We start from the raw sequence: 22,158 nt of genomic DNA, 5'->3' as shown, positions 1-22,158 counted from the left end.
AGAGCAAGTAAGAAGTGGGACTATTCTACTCAATGGAAATGGTAGGACATTTTCTCTAACACCAGACATAGGGATAATAGTTCCCGCCACAAAATCTATCTTCAACAAACTGTCTTTTATGTGTAAAGGTGATTAGCACTTTTCCATTAGCAAAATGTGTTTGCACCTCTGATAACTGAGACAGGTACATTTCCCTATTCCTATAAATGACAGTCCTTACCCTTCCCTGGAGCTCTGTGTACTTTCTCTTCAAGAATCCTATAATTCTATGCTCACTTCAGCAGCACATATGCTAAAAAATAATAATGTAATTCTTATTTGTCACTAAACAACAAAGAGTAAGACTTCATTTACTCAGAAATCTACAGAATCCATGCTGTCATTTGATTACACTGTTCCAAACTAAGTCAAAATTATAAGAGAGCTTTAGTTACTTTACATATAATATGAAAATGGATGCTTTAGGATTATAGTCATCAATAGAAATCTCTTATAAAAGGAAAATTACCCACTGGTAATTTATGTGAAGAAATGTAAAGTTTTTCTCTTCATCTCCCTCATGTTTTTCGTTCTAAGTAGTATCCATTATTACAGGTTAAAAAAAAAGTGTTTTTTTCTGTTCTTAGAACTACTACTGTCTTCAGTGTGTGATCTGCCATGTCATTGTCTCTTGATAAGAAGGGGAGTTTGTGCATGGCTGTAAACAGTATAGCTCTCTTCACTATACATGTTATTATAATTTAGAGTAACCTTAAGCCAGAGTTTCTAGTTTGGTATTACAAGCTTAGATTCTTTATCTCAATTGATAGTAAAAGAAATTTGCCTTTAACCAATGAAAATTTTGATTTTAAAGTGAAAGTGAGGCAGAAATTAATTTATAAAAGAATCTATGAAAGTGATTTGTTTAGACTGCTTTAATATAGTATTGTAAGACACTTAATGTTGTATAAAATATAACTATAATAAAGAAGTAACTTATTTGTAGCAGAAATTAATATACAAATGGATTTCTCTTGGTCCTTTCTTTTTCCATGTCACTATCATAACTGCTAAAAAAAAAACCACACCCATTTCTACTCTTTCGTATCTAAATAGTTTGAGAAATTAAAATAACTCTTCAATAAACTTTGCCACCTCCCATCACAACTTATTTCTGTGTGTGTTTTTTTAATACTCATAGCTCGAAAAACAAAGAAAAAGATAAAAGGAATTCAGCAGGCCACTACCGGGGTCTCACAGGAAACTTCTGAAAATTCTGCTAACAAGACAATAGTTCCTGCAACATTACCACAACTCACCCCTACCCTGGTGTCACTGCTGGAGGTCATTGAGCCGGAGGTGCTGTATGCAGGATATGATTGTTCTGCCCCAGAGTCTGCTTGGCGGATCATGACCACACTCAACATGTTAGGTGGGCGACAGGTGATCGCAGCAGTGAAATGGGCAAAGGCAATACCAGGTAAGGTGCAAACGGTGACACAGCTAAGGCACATATTTTGTATTTTCCTTTTTAAAAAAATTATAGTTGCTATTGTACACTACTAGAGGCCCGATGCACGAAATTCATGCAAGAGTAGGCCTTCCTTCCCCTGGCTGCTGACAACGGCTTCCCTCTGGCACCCGGGACCCAGGCTTCTCTCGCAGCCCAGCTTCATCCGGAAGGACATCCGGTCTAATTAGCATATTATGCTTTTATTATTACAGATTGTATGAGTTTCAGGTATACAACATATAGTGATTCTACATTTTTATACTTGATGATATAATCACTATGATATGCCTAGTAACCGTACAAAGTTGTTAAGGTATTATTGACTCTTCCCTGTGCTGTACATTATATCCCCATGACTATTTTGTAACTGAAAGTTTGTACCTCTTACTCACTTTTTTTCATCCATCCCCCTCCTCTCCTATGGCAACTACCAATTTGTTCTGTGAGTGTGTTTCTTAAACAAAAACATTCTGGATCTTTATCATCATGGTCCCATAGTGTTATCTTGTTCCTCATTCTAGTTATAGGAGAGTCTATAGTAAAAGTTTTACACTGCTCCCTGCTTTTCAGATAGGATGATGTAACATCACAGAGTTAACAGGACTTACTCAAAATTCCTTTTACACTTAAGTAGGAGAAGAAAATGTAAACTATTTCTTAGATTTCAGTTTGTTTTCCTTCATTGTATCACTTTTAAAAATCTGGTTATTTGTAAAATTGGTAAAAATTAGACATGGTAACACTGTCAAAATGGACTAAAGTAGGATATTTTAAGGCTCCCTGACTTTACAGTTAGAGGGGAATTGACAAGCTCTGTTCACACAACCAGAGACAGAGAAGACTGAAGTGACTGACCTTTTCTCATCCCTACACTGTCAGAGGAAAGAGGTAGAAGCCGTCAGTTGGACATTCTTAGCGCTGCTGTAGGGGTGGAAGAGGCTCCCACCACCGCCGCTGCGCTCACAGCTGTGAGCCTGGCTCAGGGCTTCTGGATTGGGCCTAAGCCGTGAGTCAGACATCCCCCGAGGGCTCCTGGACAGTGAGAGGCACAGGCTGGACTGAGGGACCCCCCACCCCAGTGCACAAATTTCATGCACTGGGCCTCTAGTTAAGTTTATATTTACTTAAGTAGGCAAGAGGTGACAAAAACTGGCTGCTCTGAAGGTTTCGAACATTGAATGCTATTACAGAGCACTGAGGGCTTTGATCTTCACATGTCACCAAGGGAGACTGAGCAGCTGGGTGCTACATGTCCCTGTCTGTTAGAGGTCCCCCAACAAGACTAGTTCATACCTGGTCTTTGGCAGTTTCCATAGAGATGATCTTTGCTTTGGCAACTACAGCTTTTCCTCACACCTTTATTTCTCTTAACTCAGGATTCAGGAACTTACACCTGGATGACCAAATGACCCTACTGCAATATTCATGGATGTTCCTCATGGCATTTGCCCTGGGCTGGAGATCATACAGACAATCAAATGCAAACATGCTGTGTTTTGCTCCTGATTTGGTTATTAACGAGTAAGTCACTTGTGAGTCATTTTCCCTGTATTCATAGGATATTATCACCAGCTGATGTTTTCCTGATGGACTGTCAATGCTACCAGGTATCATGGAACTGGGAAAACCTGAAATAGAGTTGTTTATCAAGGCTAAGGCAAGCCAAGTATAACAGAGCGAATGTACAAGTGGTATTGTTACTGTCCCAGGATATTTCTTAAACAGGGAGCATCTCCGGGTTTCACAGTCTATAGCAAATAAAAAGGAATCCTGCAGCGCATTGTTTAACCAGTTAACTGCCACGTGTCCAAAAAGGAAACCATCCCCACATGCCAAGATATTTTGAATTTAATTTAAAAAAATTAATTTGCAATGAATATTACACAAATAAATACATTACTCACAATTTGGGTGTTCTTGAATATTTTCAGCTAAAAATTCTCACGAAAAATGACTTTAAAGTTGGTCTGGGTTGCCACTTAGGGAAAACATTTTTTTTTTTTTTTATAGATGCACATGGTGTGTAGGGAAGGTCTGCCGCTTGCGTCTACAGACGTTTATGGCATACAATGGGTTGATGACATAACCCTATTCCAGTCAGAAAAAGCACAGTACAGTTCATGTTGCTCTCAGGGACAGGTGAGGCATCCCAGCTGAGGAGTGGGAAGCACAGATCCAGATAGAACTGTTAGCTCCTCGCATGGCAAGGCTCACCACATTTATTACTTGAACATGGGAACAAAAGTTTTTTGTTTTTGTTTTTGTTTTTTTAATTGGGAGAGAACCAGCCATGCTTTAAGATTTCATAAATCAGCTATTCTCTGGCCTCCTGTGCCTGTGCTCTCTGTGAAGTGTGTCAGACATCCGTTCCCCCTTAACTCATTGCAGGAGTTTCCTAACTAGCTTTCTGCCTCCCACCTGTCCACCATCACGTTGGCTAATTTGCTCTTCCTTAAGCACAGTGTGCTCTCATCTCGTGTGTCCCCAATGCACAGTGTCTCCTCACCCGCCACCCAGGACACTCAGTGTGGTTTCCGTCTTTCCAGACCTGGCCTCTCTCCTTCTCCTTCACATACTCATCATTCCCACTCAAGATTATACATTTTACAAACACACCAGCTTATCTCCTTTATTCAAACCCACACCTATGGTCTGAGTGGAGTAAATGAAGGGGGTTTATATGAAAAAAGCTGGATATTTCTTTAATTGTGAGTTCTGAGTTCTTAGTATTGACAAGGGTTCAAAAAATATTGAATTCTTAAACCACATTATTAGAATAATAGTGCCATTGCTTGTGAGTCAAGCATCGTCAGCAGTTTGTGTTCAAAACTGGATGCCATATTAAAAATAACCGTAACAATTTTAAACATGTCCAGAGTAGCAAGGAGTTTGGAAATTAATATTCATTGATGAAAGGAGATATTTGGAGAAAAGGAGACTTGAAAGCAGTGAGGATAGCCTGAAGAGATATTCTGTGAAGATAATGAAAACACATTGTTTTATCTCTTGGGTGTGCCAGGCACAAAAATAACGGGTAGAAGTTATAGAAAAGCATCTTTGAGCTCAGTGTTAAATGCCTTATGATGTAGTAAGCTCGCATTACTCTAAGTGGATGATACCAGCTCCAGATACTGTAAAGGAAATACTTGGACCTTGTACAGGAAGCTGCAGGTAGTAGGGTGGTTCTAGATTCAGGACACACGAGGTCATTGCAAGACCATGTATCTGGCATGATAAATAGGAACTACCTAAGCAGAGAGTTCAAGTTTTCCCTCTGTTAGGCCAGCTGCATACAGAGTTAGTCTATAAAACCTGGTTGAGCAATTGAATTAAATGTGGTGCTGTTTCTCTCTTGGTGACACTAACCTTCTAGCACAGTATTCACTCTGTGTTACACGAGTATTGACCAAATGCCTGACTGTGTTACACACAGCGAATACAACAGATGATGCCCCTGCTAACATCTGATGGGGGAACCACATGACCCAACTTATTGTGGAGAGCCATTGTATAATATGTGACGGAAGGGAGGAGGGTGAGTACGTGCTTCATTAGCATGGAGGACCTCGCTAAATAGCCGAGCAGGAAACAGAACAAACTGTTTGAAAGGGAGGGCATTCCAGGTAGAAGAAATGATTGCAAAGGCTGGAAACAACTTTGGTATATGTGAGGAATTGAGAGAAAGTCACTGAGGATATTGTGTGAGTTTAGGGAAGTGGGTGGGGACCAAGTGGAGAATTTTGTAGGTCATTAAATAGAGTTTAGATTTTATTCTAGGAGCAAAACGCCTGTGGAATATTTCTAAAAGAGGATAGATAACATGATGGAGAGATTGATTAAAGGGGAACAACAAACACTCATCCCACCCCATATGTGTTGCCTGGTGCTAGAGCAGAGAACACGACCACCAAGGCTCCTCCCCTTTGCTGCGCGCACTGCAGTGGGAGACACAGAGAACCACCAAGGCTCCTCCCCTTTACTGCGCGCACTGCAGTGGGAGACACAGAGAACCACCAAGGCTCCTCCCCTTTACTGCGCGCACTGCAGTGGGAGACACAGAGAACCACCAAGGCTCCTCCCCTTTACTGCGCGCACTGCAGTGGGAGACACAGAGAACCACCAAGGCTCCTCACCTTTACTGCGTGCACTGCAGTGGGAGACACAGAGAACCACCAAGGAAATACAATTTCAGATTACGATAGAGTTTTTACTAGAGAGATGTCTATTTCAGATAGGGTGGCTCATGGCTTTGGGAGGTGTCATTTGAACTAAGACCTGAAGGAAGAGGACCGAGCCTCACAGTGAGAAGCAAGAGGCATGTGAAACATATATGCTCACTCTGTATTCCAAGGAAGAGCCATATCCCTGTCACCTACTGACAGGCACTGCTGTGTGCTTGGCCAGACCAGATCTCCATACAGACACAGTCTCAAGGTGCCTGTGTCAGAGAGGAAGTCACCTTCACTGTTGCCAAAAAGAGAACTATTCAGACCACTGCGTAACAATCACCACATAACCTGATTGTGCCACTTACATTCTTTACACGAAGTAGGTATTACAGAAATGTTTTCTCAGTGTCCAGCTCTGTTGGAGGGTACAAGGCTTATCCGAACAATAGCTTTGAAGAGGCCATTCTGATTTCACATTCTCTTTTTGTTTTGAGGTGGGAAGGCTTCCTCCCCTTTTCTTTAGCTCACTGTGTTTCCACACTACTCTGGTGTCTGGGGTAGGAAGATTTGGGGATCAGAAAGTATACATTCAAGTTCGGACCATCTGTGTAGCTTGTAAAAGTTTCTCATCATTGTCCTTAGGTCAGAAAGTTGTAGAAAATACTATTTTTTAACAGCCAACTAGAATTATTTTTTACTCTACTACGCTGTAACTGTCGATTACAACATAATGGAACCTAAAAGAGAAAAAGATACCTCACAGAAAAGAAACACTTAATTCCTATTGGAGCATTGCGAAGGTGCCTCTTTACTAAAAGCAGATTTTAAATTTGAAGCATCATAGAGCTCCTGTCATCACTTTGGCAGTATGCCATTCATGTCTGATTTATTTTATCATATAAAGAAATAAATATTTTTTATCATATAAAAAAGTAAAAACTTTTTTATCTGTTAAGTCCAAGATCACTTTCTGTCAAAATTTTGAAAAAAATACACATAGATCTTGAAATATTTTTAAATCTGTGAACTGGGCACAGATTCAGACTCTTGGTTTCACTTAAGAAATCAGGAAACTTTAGGGATCTATTTGAAACTCGTAGATGTGATCGTGGTTGTTGAGAATTAATTTGGTACCTTTCATTAGGAGATAATAATGTCTGTCAGAGGCAGATATGGGGTCTAAGAAAGCCTAGAGTCGAATTCCGACCCTCTGCATAACTATATACAGTATCACTCATAGTTGTCTTTAGAATGGAATGCCATGAGAGAAAATGCCTTTTGAATTTTAAATGGGTAGGATCTAAAGCTGTGTTGTCTAGTTGGCCATATTTGGATGCTACCATAAAACCTTGATTTAAAAGAGCAAGTGGTAATAAATCCTATAGGAGTAATAAGTTCTAAACACTTAAGTAAATAAAATTCATGGAGTGCATGATGGAAAAATAACTTCTTCAATGTAAAATTACATTGTTCAGTAGTCTCTTTATATGCTTTAGACCCAGAAACAAGTTTAAGAAAACATCTAATCTGTAGGGAATTATTATTAATCGTAATAGTTAGGTTTTCCTTCATGGAACAAGCAGTACTTATTTCTAATTCAAACACTGATATTTGTCTTTCACAGGCAAAGGATGTCTCTACCCTTCATGTATGACCAATGTAAACACATGCTGTATGTTTCCACCGAGTTACAAAGGCTTCAGGTATCTTACGAAGAATATCTCTGCATGAAAACCTTACTGCTTCTCTCATCAGGTTTGTAGAACACTGTTCACTTCTATATGAAGCATGAAATGTAGAAACAAAGGTTTATTTGTATACATAGCACTAATACTTATATCAAATATGTCTACTATTTCCTGCTAGTCTGATAGGTTTTCATAAATGTAAACTTTTAGAAAGGCACAGCCCATAACATACACCAAGATTAATAAGACATAGATGTCATGGAGAAATAGAGGTGTGTGAGTTGCGTAGGGGTGTCTGTTGATCTGTAATGTGTAGACTTCCTCCTTCCTGTGACCTCTGTAGGAGGCATGGATAAAGCAAACCAACTGGAATGATTTTGGTTTTTCTACTACATTGCAACTTTGTCAAAATATTTTGCTTATACGTGGAGTACTACCATGTATAAGACATTATGGGGAAAAGATTCATCCTACACAAGGTGTGTGTGATTACTATTAGAGGACTGGCTAGTGCAGCATCTGAGCGGGACTATTGGGCAGAGGTATTCTATCTAGAAAACAACAACAAGAGTTTATAAAACCACCTTGAAAGTTTAGATAAAGTTACTGTATATAAGCTTTAGTGAGGCTAATCTCACCTAGCAAGTTAAAACTTAGTTAAAACTAAAGAACTTTTGAAAAATACAAAGTATCGTGTCTATATTAGTAAAATTGTGACATTTTTGGCATTTTCAATAAAAATGTGAACCAGTCATTATTATAAACTTTAGACCATTCCAGTAAAAATTATATATCAGGTTAATGTTTATAAAATACTGAGTTGATGGATGAATAATTTTTTCATATACAAATAAGTAAACTTGTAATTTTTTAAAAGTCTGTATTCTATTAGTAACTGTGGCTTCAAAGTTGTCAAATAGCTGTAAGCTGTAGATGTTGCACATGACTATTTAAGCTGTTGTAATTCTTTGTTCCACAAAAACTTGTTTTATGTTCTTAAATTTAAGGAGTATTAATAATAATCAAGGCTAGAAAAATTTCCACAACCCCTTAAAAAGCCTAAAGGTAAATATAATCACTAGAGACTCCTTTCAGGTTACCTACGGCAGCACACGTGTTAAAGATGTGAGCTTGGTGTTATTTGAGCAAACAGTGATTAAGGGAGAAGCTCTAAAACAATGCTTTTTAATTCGAAATTTTCATGTCATAATGAACATAAAAACAGCATCGGTACAGCATAGGACACTGAGGTAAATGAATGAGGCCACTTGCAACCAGCATAGCAAATCATTATCGTAACACATTGATAACCCATTCACCATACACCAGCTGGAAAAAGTTCTGGTTTCACATAATCATCAGAAATCCAAAATGAAAGGTGAAAGAGAAAAGAGAGGTAATGGCTGAAACGTTTCCATAATTTTAAAAAGACACCAAACCCTATATCCAGGCAGTGCAATGAATTCCACATAGTATATTAATAAAATCCAGCTGTCTGAACAGCAAAGTTAACAAGAAAATCACTGAACAGGAGAGAGAAAACATCTTCAAAGGAGAAGGAATTTAATCGAACAACAGCTACTGAAGAAAATGGAATGATGTTTCTAAAATGCTAAATGAAGGTGGACTTCAGTTTCAGCTCTGACAAGTAAACAGCTTCGGAGCTATCCTCACAATAAGGAAAAGCTGATCAGACTGAAAATCGGTGACTGTTCTTAGATCCATCAGAGAATTGAGATGACAAGGCAAACCACCACCTCAGAGTCGGTAGAGAAGGCAAATGTAGAGAAACACAGCTAGAATGAGCTTCCTGGAAGAGAAGCTGCTGGAGCCAGTAACTGGTAGTAACACTTCGGTCATTTTGATGAATTCTGGAGACCCAGTGAGGAATAGCCTGAGAGTTAAGAACTCTTGGGACCCAGCATTGGCAGGGGGCTTGTCTCCCCATACTTCCTTGGGGTTTACCACCTAAAGCCCCAACAGGTTCCCATGGTGAAGACCTGAGAAAGATCCCCTCATGTTTCTGCGCACTAAGGGAAACTGCTGTAACAAAGCTTTATCTGACCTGGGGAAGTAGGCCGTTCCAGCCTTTCTATATCATGTAAGAGAAGGGGGGGGGGGGGGAGGTCCAGAAACATTTCTGAAGGACACAGCCCAGGGACCAAGCCTACTAAAAAGATTTAATCATAAAAGTATTAAACATCCCACCTTACCACCATATGATCAGGGTTCCAGTGGGAAGAACTGAATTACAATGGAGAGCACTGCAGAATTACCGGTATTTAGGAAAGAAAGACAATAGCGGGCGGAAGGAGGGGGAATAAAAAGGAAACTGGAACCTCTTAATACCCACATCAAACATTTAACGCAGCTTTGTCCCTAGCCAGATTAACATAAAACCTCACATAATTTCTAGCTTTTTGCAAAAAATTGCAAGGTAAGAAGAAACAAACATTAGAATAAGACATAGATATAGCACAGATGTTGTAATTATCAGATAGGGAACTTGAAATACCTATGATTAATATGTTAAAGACTAATGGAAAAAGTAAACACCATGTAAGAACACATGGATATTGTAAGCAGTGAGGTGGAAATTTTAAGAAAGAATCAAAAGGAAATGCTAGAAATTAAAAATACTGTAATATAGAAATGAAGAATGCTGTGGATGGGCTCTTAGATACACCAAGGAAAGAATCATTGAGCTTGAAAACACTCAGTAGAAACTTACAAAATTCAAGTGCAAAGAGAAAAAAAAATGAAAAAACATAGAACAGAATATTTAAGAACAGTGGGGAAAGTTACAACAAAAGGTGTACTATACAAGTAATGGGAATATCAAGTAAAAGAAGGAAAGGAACAGAAGCAATATTTTAAGTAATAATGGCTAATACTTCTCCAAAATTCATGACAGGAACCAAAACATAAATCTAGGAAGCTCAGAAAGTGCCAAGAAAGATAAATACCAAAAAATCTACACCTAGGCCTATTTTATTCAAACTGCAGAAAACAAAAAATAAAGAGGAAATCTTGAAAGTAGCCAGATTGGGGAAAAGAACAGCTTACCTATGGTGGAACAAGGACAAGAAATATGTTCTGCTGAAGTGTCATCAGTAGAAACCATGTAGCAAGAGTGGAATCACATATTTAGTGTTGAAAGGGAAAAAAAATCAACTTATAATTCTGTATTCAGTGAAAATTCCCTTTAAAAGTGAAAGCAAAATAAAGACCTTCTCAGACAAACAAAACTTGAGAGAATCAGTTACTCGTAGATCTGCCTTTCATAAAGTGTTAAGAGAAGTTCTTTAGAGGAAAGGAAAATGATACAGGTCAGAAACATGGATCTACATATAGAAAGGAAGAGTGTTAGGAATAGATGAAGATAAAATTGTACTTTTTTCATAATTAATATAACAACTGTTTAAAGTATTAATAACAATGTATATTGTTTGAGCACAACATATGGGTAAGTTGAATGAGTGACCACAATGTTAATAGGGATGGGAGGGAGAAATCAGAAATACTCTGTTTTAATGTAGACTGCAGTTGTACTGTAACAACATGGGTTTGAACTGCTCTGGTCCATTTATTCACAGCTTTTTTTCTTTTTCTTTTCAATAAGTAGAGTCTGCCCTTTGTATCCATGGGTTTTGCATCCTTGGATTCTACCAAATGCAGATCAAAAACAGTATTTTCACATTCCCAACTGCAATTGTTTGAATCCACAGATAGGAAGAGCCACCTGTAGAGTCAGAAATTATACCTGTATTTTCACCTGCAAGGGGATCTGTACCCCTAATTCCCACATTGTTTAAGGATCAACTGTAGTTGTCAATGCAAACTCTAGGGCAACCACTAACAAAAATTTTATTTATTTTTCATCACCATTTATCCCCTCTGTGAAAAAAAAAAACAAACTTTGAGAAGTAATAATTGACATACTAAAAGGAGAGAAAACATGTCATATAAAATGCTTAATGAAAACTAGAAATAGCAAAAAAAAAAAAAAAGTGTGGGGGGGGGGGGAGATTAAAAAGGAAATAAAGAACAAATGCCAAGAGCAGATAACGGCCACAAACACGGCAGACAGCAATCCAGCTACATCAGACAATTTTCAATGTGAATGGTCTAAACATATCAATAGTCTTCTGTTGTTGTTGTTGTTGTTAGTGGAGGCTCAAACAAAGTTTGCCACTAAACTTTGTATATAATATTATAAAATGTACTTAGGCAAAAGGGAAGTAATGACATCTTTAAGAAGGTAAAAAAAAAAAGTGGTAAAAAACAAAACAAAGGAAGTGGTAAATATGTAAATAGATTTAAACTAAACCTTACTGAATAAAATAACAGTAATAATGCCTTGGGGGGGGGTGTTAAAAAATAGAACTAAAGTACACATTAATTACATATAAGCAAAAATGAGAATTTGGTAAAGTAAGAATGGGTGTTTAAATTTTAAGGATGACAACTAGAAATACAACGTGTATATAAGATTCCAAAGCATTAATTAGGGGGAAAAGGATAACATGGTAAAAAAAAAAGAAAAAAAGCAAACAAACAAAAACAATCCAAAAGAATGAAAGAAACGAGAGGAGCAGGCAGGGAAAATCATCATCAGAGGAAGTAACAGATGGCACAGATAAATTCAAATATATCAGCAATTTCACAAGAGGAATCTCTCAATAAAGATATTTAACAGCTAAAGTGAGAGGATATGCTACGCATGGTATAACCCAGGAATGGCAAGCTTTTTTGTAAAAGACCAGATGGTAAATGTTTTCAGCTTTGCATAGTCTCTGGTATAGCTACTCAACTCTGCCCCCTGTGGCAGGAACACAGGCCTGGCTGACTTCCAACAAAACATTTACAAACACAGGCTGAGGGGAGGATTGGGCTGTGAGCCATGGTTTGCTGACCACTGCTTTAACCAAAAGAAAGGTAAAGCAGCTGCATTGCTATCAAAATAGACTTTAAGGCAAGAAAGAAAAAGTTCTATATTTAAAGATACTCATTACATAAAGCATTCCACTCACCAGGAAAATATTTGTAAATATATGACCTCTAACAACATAAAGCAAAAATTCATGAAACTACAACGATAATTTGGAATGGATGAAATTCTTTTAAATATAAATATCAGATAGGGATTTTCCCATAATTACTTTTAGAATTCAGGTAACCAGCAGGAAAGAAACATAAATAAGCAATCACTATTTTAAAAATTAACAGTAATTAGATTACCTGTAATATAAGTAATGTATAAAATTAACATATCACTAAGGGTAGGCTCTTGTCACTCCTGATTAAGTGGCCTTTATTTTTGCATTAATATGGACATCTTAGAAGTGCCAAGTATTGCTTTATGAAATCAAAACATTTTCATGTGTTCTTTGTTCTAATCCTAATCAAAATCCTGTGAGAATGATACTCCACATTAACAAATAAAGGATAAAAACCATATGGTATTCTCAAAAGATGCAGAAAAAGCATTTGACGAAACTCATCTATTTATGACTAAAAACTCTCAACAAAGTGGGAACAGAGGGAATACTTCAACAATTAAAGGCCATATATGACAACTCCTCAGCTAGCATCATACTCAGTGGTAAGAAACTGAGCTTTTCCTCTAAGATCAGGAACAAGGCAAGGATGGCCACCCTTGCCACTTTTACTCAACATAGTATTGTAAGTTCTAGCCAGAACATTAAGACAAGAAAAGGAAATGGCATCAAATAGATAAAGAAGAAGTAAAAGTCTATTTGCAGATGACATAATATATCATATAGAAAACCTTAAAGGCTCCACCAAAAAACTGTTGGAACTGAATAAATTCAGTAAAGTAGCAGGATACAAAATAAAAAATGCAAAAAATCTGGTGCATTTCTATATAGTAATAACAAACTAGTAGAAAAGGAAAATCAGAAAATAATTCCATTTACAGTTTCTTCAAAAATAATAAGATACCGAGGAATAATCTTAACCAACGAGGAAAACACCTATACCCTGAAGGCTGTAAGCATTGATGAAAAAAATTGGAGAAGAGGCAAGTGGAAGGATATTTTGTGCTCCTGCATTGGAAGAGTTAATATTCTTAAAATGTTAATTTATGACAAAAGGAGCCAAGAATATACAATGGGGAAAGGACAGTCTCTTCAATAAATGGTGTTAGGAAAACTGAACAGCCAGATACAAAAGAATAAAACTGGACCACTATATTACACTACACACAATTATTAACTTAAAATCAATCAAAGACTTGAATGTAAGATCTGAAATGATAAAACTGCTAAAAGACAACATAGGTGGTAAGCTCCTTGACATCAATATTGGTGATGATTTTTTGGGTCTGACACCAAAAGCAAAAATAAACAAGTAGAACTACATTAAACTAAACAGCTTCTGCACAGCAAAGGAAACCATCCACCAAGATAAAGGCAGTGTGCCAAGTGGGAGATACTTGCAAGCCATATATCTGATAAGGGGGTAATATCTAAAATATATAAAGAACTCATACAACTCAATAGCCAAAAACAATCAAATGAAAAAATAGGCATTGATCTGAATAGACATTTTTCCAAAGAAGACATACAGATGACCAAGTACATGAAAAGGTGCTCAGTATAATTAATCATCAGGGAAATGCAAATCGAAACACCAATGAGATATCACCTTACACCTGTTAGAGTGGCTGTCATAAAAAAAAAGACAGTAACAAGTGTTGAAGAGGATCTGGAATAAAGGGAACCGTCTTTTACTGTTGGTGGGAATATAATTGTTGCAGCCACTACGGAAAACAATATGGGAGTTCCTCGACAAATTAAAAATAAAGCTACCATATATGATTCAACAGTTCTACTTATGGGTATTTATCCAAAGGAAAAAAAAAACTAACTTGAAAAGATATATGCACCTCTATGTTCACTGCCAAATCATTTTACAGTAGCCAATATGTGGAAGCAAGATAAGTGTCAATCAGTGAATAAAATTACAAATTTTACATAATTAAAGCATAGTGATTAATCACAAAAACAATATGTAATTATATATGTGTTTTCTGATGGTCTTAGGCGACCCCTGTGAAAGGTTCATTCGACCCCACAGGTTGAGAACCGCTGCATTAGACTAAGAGAAATAAGTCAAAGAAAGACAAGTATCAGATTATCTCACTAATATGTAGAATCTAAAAATGAACAAGAACAAGCTCATGTATAGAGAGCAGACTTGTGGATGCCAGAGACTGAGATTGGGGAAAATGGGTGAAGTGGGTTAGAAAGTACAAACTTCCAGCTATAAAATAGTAGGCATGCGTGGGGATACAATGTATATACAGCATGGTGACTGTAAGTTAATAATAGTGTACTGTATATTTGGAATTTGCTAAGACAGTTAATCTTAAAAATTGTCATCACAAGAAAAGTTTTGTAACAATGCATGGATTAGGGGTCATTGTACTGTATATATAATATGCATCGTGTTGTATATCTGACTTACATTGTGTCTTACATCATTAATATCTAAAATTTTTTAAAAAATTTAATTTAGTGAGAAAGAGTAGGAAACAAGTCCACAGGGCAAGTAAAAATTAAATTAAGACTTCTTGCTCCTAAACCCACTGCTCTTCCTCTATGCCAGCATTTCCTAAGGTGTCAGCAGGTGAAGTGAAGTTTGGGAAACAGCTGTTTCCCCTCTCTGGAGACGGCATAATTATCTCTGAGAATTTGAAATTCAGAAATATGCCTCGATTTGGATTAAACATTTAGCTTTGCTTAAATTTGGACCATCAGACCCTCTTTTCCCTGGCCATTAACACAGAACCAGAGTTCCTAGGAATGCACTTGGAGAAACTTTGCACTCTACAGAAGTCACAATCACTGTAAGATTAAGTGAAACCATGGTTAACTGTCCACTAGTGTCAGTTTTTGAAGAGTAATATTAAAAAATTTATTTCACACCAATTTTATGATCCACAATTCATGAGGTATTTTCTATATTTCTGAGTATATAAGGGGAAGCAAATATTTCCTTCCCAGGAGGTAGGTAGGTAGATATATATATATCCTATATAATAAGAGCGAGTTATCCTAATTAGTCACGACTGGTATGCAAATTGACCATCTCTCCAACACAATAAGAGAGGGATATGCTAATTAGCCCTGATATGCTAATTAGTCGTGACCAGTATGCAAATTGACCATGACTCAAACACACAAGATGGCTGCCCCATGTGGTCAAAGATGGCCACCCCCATGTGGCCACAAGATGGCTGACAGGGGAGGGCTATTGTGGGGGACCAGGCCTGCAGGGGAGGGCAGTTGGGGGCGACCATGCTGGCAGGGGAGGGCATTTAGGCATCGATCAGGCTGGCAGGGGAGCGGTTAGGGGGTGATCAGGCAGGCAGGCAGAATCGGTTAGGGGGTGATCAGGCAGGCAGGCAGAATCGGTTAGGGGGCAATCAGGCAGGCAGGCGAGCGGTTGGGAGCCAGCAGTCCTGGATTGTGAGAGGGATGTCCCACAGCGATCGAGCCTAAACAGGCAGTCGGACATCCCTTGAGGGGTCCCAGATTGGAGTGGGTGCAGGCTGGGCTGAGGGACACCCCCCCACCCCCACCCCCGGTGCACGAATTTCATGCACCGGGTTTCTAGTATTACATAAAAAATCAGATTTCTCTTTAGATGGGAATCATATCAACTCAGCGTTAATGCATTAATTGACAAAATGCATTGCATGATTTTAAGGGTTTAAGTGACAGGTGATGTCACATATTCCAGGATGTAACTGGTGGGATAAACACTGTTGTTGAAGTTTTCATTATGTCTAACTAAACTGAAGGGCAGAATGGCAGGCACTATTATTTATTTGGTCTTCAAGCCAGCTTTGTGAACTAGAGAGGAAGGTATCAGCACTATTTACCTAAAGTTAAGGTCTCCAGTTACCCATTGGCCCCTATTCTCTTGGCTGTGGTTTCACGATCCTTTGAAATGCTTATGTTTTAATCGAGTGCATTAAAAGCATATAGACAATGTTAAGTCATGAAGTATGCTATTAATAATAAATGCCTTACTTGCTTATATGAAAAGTTATCACAAGAAGGTTATTGAATTGACTACCTCTTAATCTTTTAGTTCCTAAGGAAGGCTTGAAGAGCCAAGAGCTGTTTGATGAGATTAGAATGACCTACATCAAAGAGCTGGGGAAAGCCATTGTCAAGAGGGAAGGGAACTCCAGTCAGAACTGGCAGCGGTTCTACCAACTGACAAAACTCTTGGACTCCATGCATGAGGTAAGTGTCAATCACAAAGCCAAGTGTCCAAAGTTTTCCGGGATATGAAGTTATGTTCTAATTAGTCTATGTAATTGTATGCCGATATATTTTCCATTTGTGGATATTGATGATGGTTTGAGTTCAGGCTGTCACTTCAGTTTGGCCCACAGTTTTCCTGTGGAATTATGGAATTTTATTTCACCTGGTCATGTGCCTGTAGAGTCCTGATGCCAGTACAGAATTCAACAGCACTGTTTTTTTAAATATAGAATTCCCTGGCTTTGCTTGATTAATCCATTAAATTAGAATATGTCTTTCCTGTGTTATAGTACTGCAGTTCATCATGAAACAATTCCATACAATTCTACATACAGTTTAAGGGATTTAAGATATCTTTGGTACCCGAGTGCTCATTTTATTTAACCTTTTTTTTTTTTTAACTTGGGGAATTCCAGCAGAGATTGGGTATATTCTATCTAAGTCAGATATTTTTAAAAAAAGAGAGAGAGAGAAGCCAACAAGCATGAGATGTTCCCACTGATAGGATTTTAAGGCTAATCATTACCATATCTTCTCTTGTAGGTAGTTGAAAATCTCCTTCACTATTGCTTCCAAACATTTTTGGATAAATCCATGAGTATTGAATTCCCAGAGATGTTAGCTGAAATCATCACCAATCAGTTACCAAAATATTCAAGTGGAAATATCAAAAAACTTCTGTTTCATCAAAAGTGACTGCCTTATTCAGAAAGGTTGCCTTAAAGAAAGTTGACTTTATAGCTTTTATTGTACAAACTATCGTTTATCCTATAGCGGTTATGTTGTTTTATTTTTCTTGTTTATGTCTGGTGTTTGTTTTTGTCTTGTTTTAAACACGCACTACATGTGGTTTATAGAGGGCCAAGGCTTGGCGACAGAAGCAGTTGAGCCCTCGCTTTTCAGTGATGGGAACAGTAGGAAGTGATAGTTGGTGGATCCCAGAAATGAGAAACCCTGAGGGGGGGCCACCTCCCTGTCGGAGAAGGATGGCACTCTAACCACCAGTGCCCAGTCTGCTCAGTGAGCTTCCTGCTCAGACTTATCACAGTTGGCTGGACAAAATCTTCTAGACTTTTTGTTGGTGTATTTGCCCTGTATAGTTAGGATAACATTTTTTGATTTATGCATGGAAACCTGAAAAAAAAGTTTACAAGTGTATATCAGAAAAGGGAAGCTGTGCCTTTTATAGCTATTGCTGTCTGGTTTTAACAATTTCCTTTATATTCAGTAAACTACGCTTGCTCATTTTTCTTACTTAATTTTTGTATTTGAGTTATTGTACAGCTGTTTAAGATGATGGGCAACTAGTTCATAGCTTTCCTAAATAAACTCTAAACATTAATCTTCTGTGTGAAAATGGGTTGGTGCTTCTAACCTGATGGCACTTAGCTATCAGAAGATCACAAAAATCGACTCAAATCTCCAGTATTCTTGTCAAAAAAAGCTCACATTTTGTGTGTGTGTATATATATATATATATATGCTTCAGTGGAGGATTATAGAGGTTGTGCAAATTAACCACCCTAACTGGTATCGAGCATCTACCTGGTCCAAACCTGCAGGGTAAACCATAGATGATGGTTGCAAAAGACTAATTTAAAAAAAAAAAAAAAAAAAAAAAAAACTACTAAGAGGCCCTGTCTGCACCTAACGCCCTATCCCTGCAATGGTTAATGGCAAGAACGCGAGTTTCCGGCCGTTCAGGACCTTCTGTTGTAGTTTGTATAACTTCTTAAAAGTTAGGATTCCAGAGAACCAGCGGAAACAAAGCTGAAGGATTTTAATCAGACCAAGCAATTCCTCTCACTTTACCCAAAAAACGAAATCTCTAATGTGGCAGAAGTGGCTGGACACCCATTTTCACATTCCCATCTGTCACAAACGGTCTCCTTTCCTGGTGGCGCCGGAGAGCTCAGCAGCTGCTCCCTGTGACTTAGGCTGCGAGTCAGGCTCCCACGTGTGTAAGCCACACCCGCCCATCCCCGTGTGCCATGGAGTTTAACAAGTCTTGTGAATTTTTTTCCTCGCTGTTGAGAATTAATCATTTTAAACAGAATAGAAGCTGTGGTAGCCCTTTCTGTGTGCACCTTACCACCTTTCTGTTAACTCAAAACTCATACTTATTAAGCCACAAGAAATCCGATTTCTATTCAAGGTGGCCAAATTATTTGTGTAATAGAAAACTGAAAATCTAACATTAACAATATGAAACTTCTAATATATTTTTATATTTAGTTATAGTTTCAGATATATATCATATTGGTATTCACTAATCTGGGAAGGGAAGGGCTACTGCAGCTTTACATGCAATTTATTAAAATGATTGTAAAATAGCTTGTATAGTGTAAAATAAGAATGATTTTTAGATGAGATTGTTTTATCACGACATGTTATATATATTTTTTGTAGGGGTTAGAGAAATGTCGGTGGATAACCTATATGATTTATAGTGTGTGCAAGCATTCATACAGGACAGGCAGCAGTGGTCCCAAACACCAAACGGGTTTGCCCCGGGGAAGAGAGAGATGGAGACTGGTGCTGAGGCTCCGTCCCGCTCAGATCTCAGATCACAGAGGGAGTAACCCTCCGCCTCCCAGCATGACCACCCTCTTGTTCCCGTGGTGAGTCTGGCAGGGCAGGTCTGGCTGACTCGGCCTCCTCTTAGGCTAAAGCGTAGGAGCAGGAGCCAGCAAGGTGGTGCTCACACACGGACAGGCACCGTCTCAGAGCGGGCTTACTTTCACAGCAGCCTCGCCAACCGTGTCATAAAAACAGAGGCTTGAGAAGTTGGGCAATAATACGCACAGAGGTACCAGCAATATGTAAATAATGCAGAATCTCATAGGTTGCCAGTAATACACTAATTCCTTTCTATCCTGCAAGAGTTCATTTCCAAGCAAAATGAGGATGTTTATGTTTTCTTTGAATGCTTTTTGAATGTTATTTGTTATTTTTTCAGTATTTTGGAGAAATTATTTAATAAAAAATGTAATAATTTGCTTTTTGAATGCTCTCTAAAAGGGAATGTTCCTTTTGTAATGGTTTAATTTGGTTCAAAGTATTTTAAGGTGGTTTGTAACCCAGCTAGATGTGAAATTTTGGGTTCCTAAGAAATACCGCTTGATTATTATTATCAATCACAGTGTTAAGAATCAAAAAGAACATCTGAAAGGTAACTTATTCACTTATAGAATGTTATATGGTTAAAATCAGAAAACACGTCAGACATTAATCATATTTTAGTCCCAGCATCCTTGGCTCTTAAAAAATAAGAGGTCAGTGAAAAAAATAATATGCTCACTTCGTTGTTAAAAAGAAATCAACTGACATTCATAAAACTATAGGAGGCTGTGCATTAGATGGAAAATAAACTGTGCCCTTTTTGAATATGTAGAAAGGAAGTTATCTTAATTATGTTGTTCCTCTGAGTGTAATTATGGATTTAAGTGAAAAAAAGGAGGTGCAATTTGAAAGTAGCTTCATTTTCGCTGTATGTGGTATCTTGCCATCTGAAGCTCTTTACGTTTGTAATGTCAGTGAGAGTTGGTGACAGGCCTAGGTGACTCCCAACAAACCCTGAAAAGACTTTTAATTCCTGGGAGAGGAGAATGGCCCTCTTGGTGTTTTCAGGCCTTGCTGTGGGATGCAAGTGCTTGTGGGGTATATAAGTGCCCAGTTGTCTAAGGCTATGGGAGGGGAACCTAAGAGTACCTACCTTCTCCTGAAAAAGAAAATGTCACCCCCAGGGAAACTAACAGGGTCGGGGTCTCTGGAGAGCTTGGTAGGTAGCACAGGAGGGATTCTGGACATGCGGCTAAAGGAGAGCCACACGCTAACCTCACTTCAGAATTGGGGCGGGGCGGGGAGCCATTCCGTTTTACTTATCTATACGTCCTATTATCACCGAGGCTTATCATTTTAGTTCTCTGTTAAATACCCTAAAACTGCATCTCCATGGAATGAGCAGTATTATTGCACTTTGATCTGTCAAAAGTCTAGAACCATGGCAGCCCTCAGTGGCCTTCGAACTCGGTCGGTCATTCAGACAGTAGCTATAGATGAATGTGTGCTTATGTGCCTGGGTTGAGAGTTGAAAGGGAAAATAAATCAGAGTGAAAGGAGGACACTTGAACCACTTGGCATGGAAGTTTATCGTTTTCCTGACTAGTCCCCGTCAGCCTGGTCCAGCAGGATTAGCACCCAGGTCTTTGGGAAAGGGCCAGCTCCTCGCTAGGAAATGGCTGGAAGGAGTTTATTTTCTGATGAAAGGCTGTATGAAAAGACCCTCCTCAAGTAACTTGCTTAACTACATATAGATTCAAGTGTGTCAATATTCTATTTTGTATATTAAACAAATGCTATATAATGGGGACAGATCTATATTATACTGTGTATGGCATAATTAAGAAGCTTTTTCATTATTTTTTATCACAGTAATTTTAAAATGTGTAAAAATTAAAACCAGTGACTCCTGTTTAAAAATAAAAGTTGTAGTTTTTTATTCATGCTGAATAATCTCTAGTAAAAAAAAAAAAAAGTCTTTTTATCTACGCAGTGAAATGTCAGACTGTAAAATCTTGTGTGGAAATGTTTAACTTTTATTTTTCATTTAAATTTGCTGTTCTGGTATTACCAAACCACACATTTGTACTGAATTGGCAGTAAATGTTAGTTAGCCATTTACAGCAATGCCAAATATGGAGAAACATCATAATAAAAAACCTGCTTTTTCATTACATGACTCCGACATGCTTCTGTAGAACTCGTGCAGTTCCAGTTTTCCTCCTTTTTCCTCCTTTTTCTACTGAAAGTAGAGCTATCACTTCAGATACCTTCATATGCTAACGTCCTTGCGTGTCTGTGTAGCAGTGCTTGCGTGCTAGTACGGCGTACATTCAAAAGGAGCTTAACCCTGGTGCCGAGGCCCGATTTCCCGTCCATGCCTCAGGTGGTCACGTGCCAGTTATACAAGGGGGCTGAGGGAAGGCTTCTCCAAATCCAGCCGTTTGTCACAAAAATGGTATTTTGTGTAAACGTTATCTAGCCAAAATTCTTACCTTATTTTAAAATGAATTATTGCAAAAAAGGCATAAATATTTAGTAAATGTCGTAGCAATGTTGCACAACTATTCTGTACAATCTATTCATTTTCCCCAAAACACATACTATGTTTCGGTCGTATCCATGAATTGGGTAATCTAACAAACTTTTCCTATAAATACTCGCTTCTCCACGAAGGAAAAAAGCATCATAGCTGAAAAACCAAATTTGACATACCTACTATCTAATAAATATTGAAGATAGCATATGAGTAAGAAAAACCCCATCACTATCCTCCATCACTTACAATATATGGTTGGACACGTGTGTGTGCAAACCTCCTTCCCAGTGTCTTGGGTACATTGCAGAAATGCCAGATAGGGGCCAGTATGTACACACATTGTTACTTTACCATTCACTTCAAGGGTTATTCTTACCTCTGTAGGACACCTTCATACATTATAGCA

General features: G+C 38.1%; 1 protein-coding gene across 4 annotated transcripts in view; it reads left to right on the top strand.

Annotated features, from left to right (window-relative positions):
- The window catches only part of NR3C1 (nuclear receptor subfamily 3 group C member 1), a 104,974-nt gene extending 83,587 nt beyond the window's left edge, over window positions 1–21,387 (top strand). For all 4 annotated transcript variants that reach the window (XM_059698754.1, XM_059698753.1, XM_059698757.1 and 1 more), the window contains exons 5-9: window positions 1,181–1,459; window positions 2,869–3,013; window positions 7,286–7,416; window positions 16,473–16,630; window positions 17,195–21,387. In XM_059698754.1, coding sequence (XP_059554737.1) covers window positions 1,181–1,459; window positions 2,869–3,013; window positions 7,286–7,416; window positions 16,473–16,630; window positions 17,195–17,347 — 866 coding nt within the window. In that variant the 3' untranslated portion in view covers window positions 17,348–21,387. The remainder of the gene's footprint in view (window positions 1–1,180; window positions 1,460–2,868; window positions 3,014–7,285; window positions 7,417–16,472; window positions 16,631–17,194) is intronic.
- The last annotated feature ends 771 nt before the right edge of the window (window positions 21,388–22,158 follow it).

The sequence above is a fragment of the Myotis daubentonii genome, chromosome 5 (genome assembly GCF_963259705.1).
Source record: "Myotis daubentonii chromosome 5, mMyoDau2.1, whole genome shotgun sequence".
NCBI classification, from domain to species: Eukaryota; Metazoa; Chordata; class Mammalia; order Chiroptera; family Vespertilionidae; genus Myotis; species Myotis daubentonii.
Note: the sequence above shows the minus strand (reverse complement) of the source record. Positions and strands in the feature narration are given on the sequence as shown.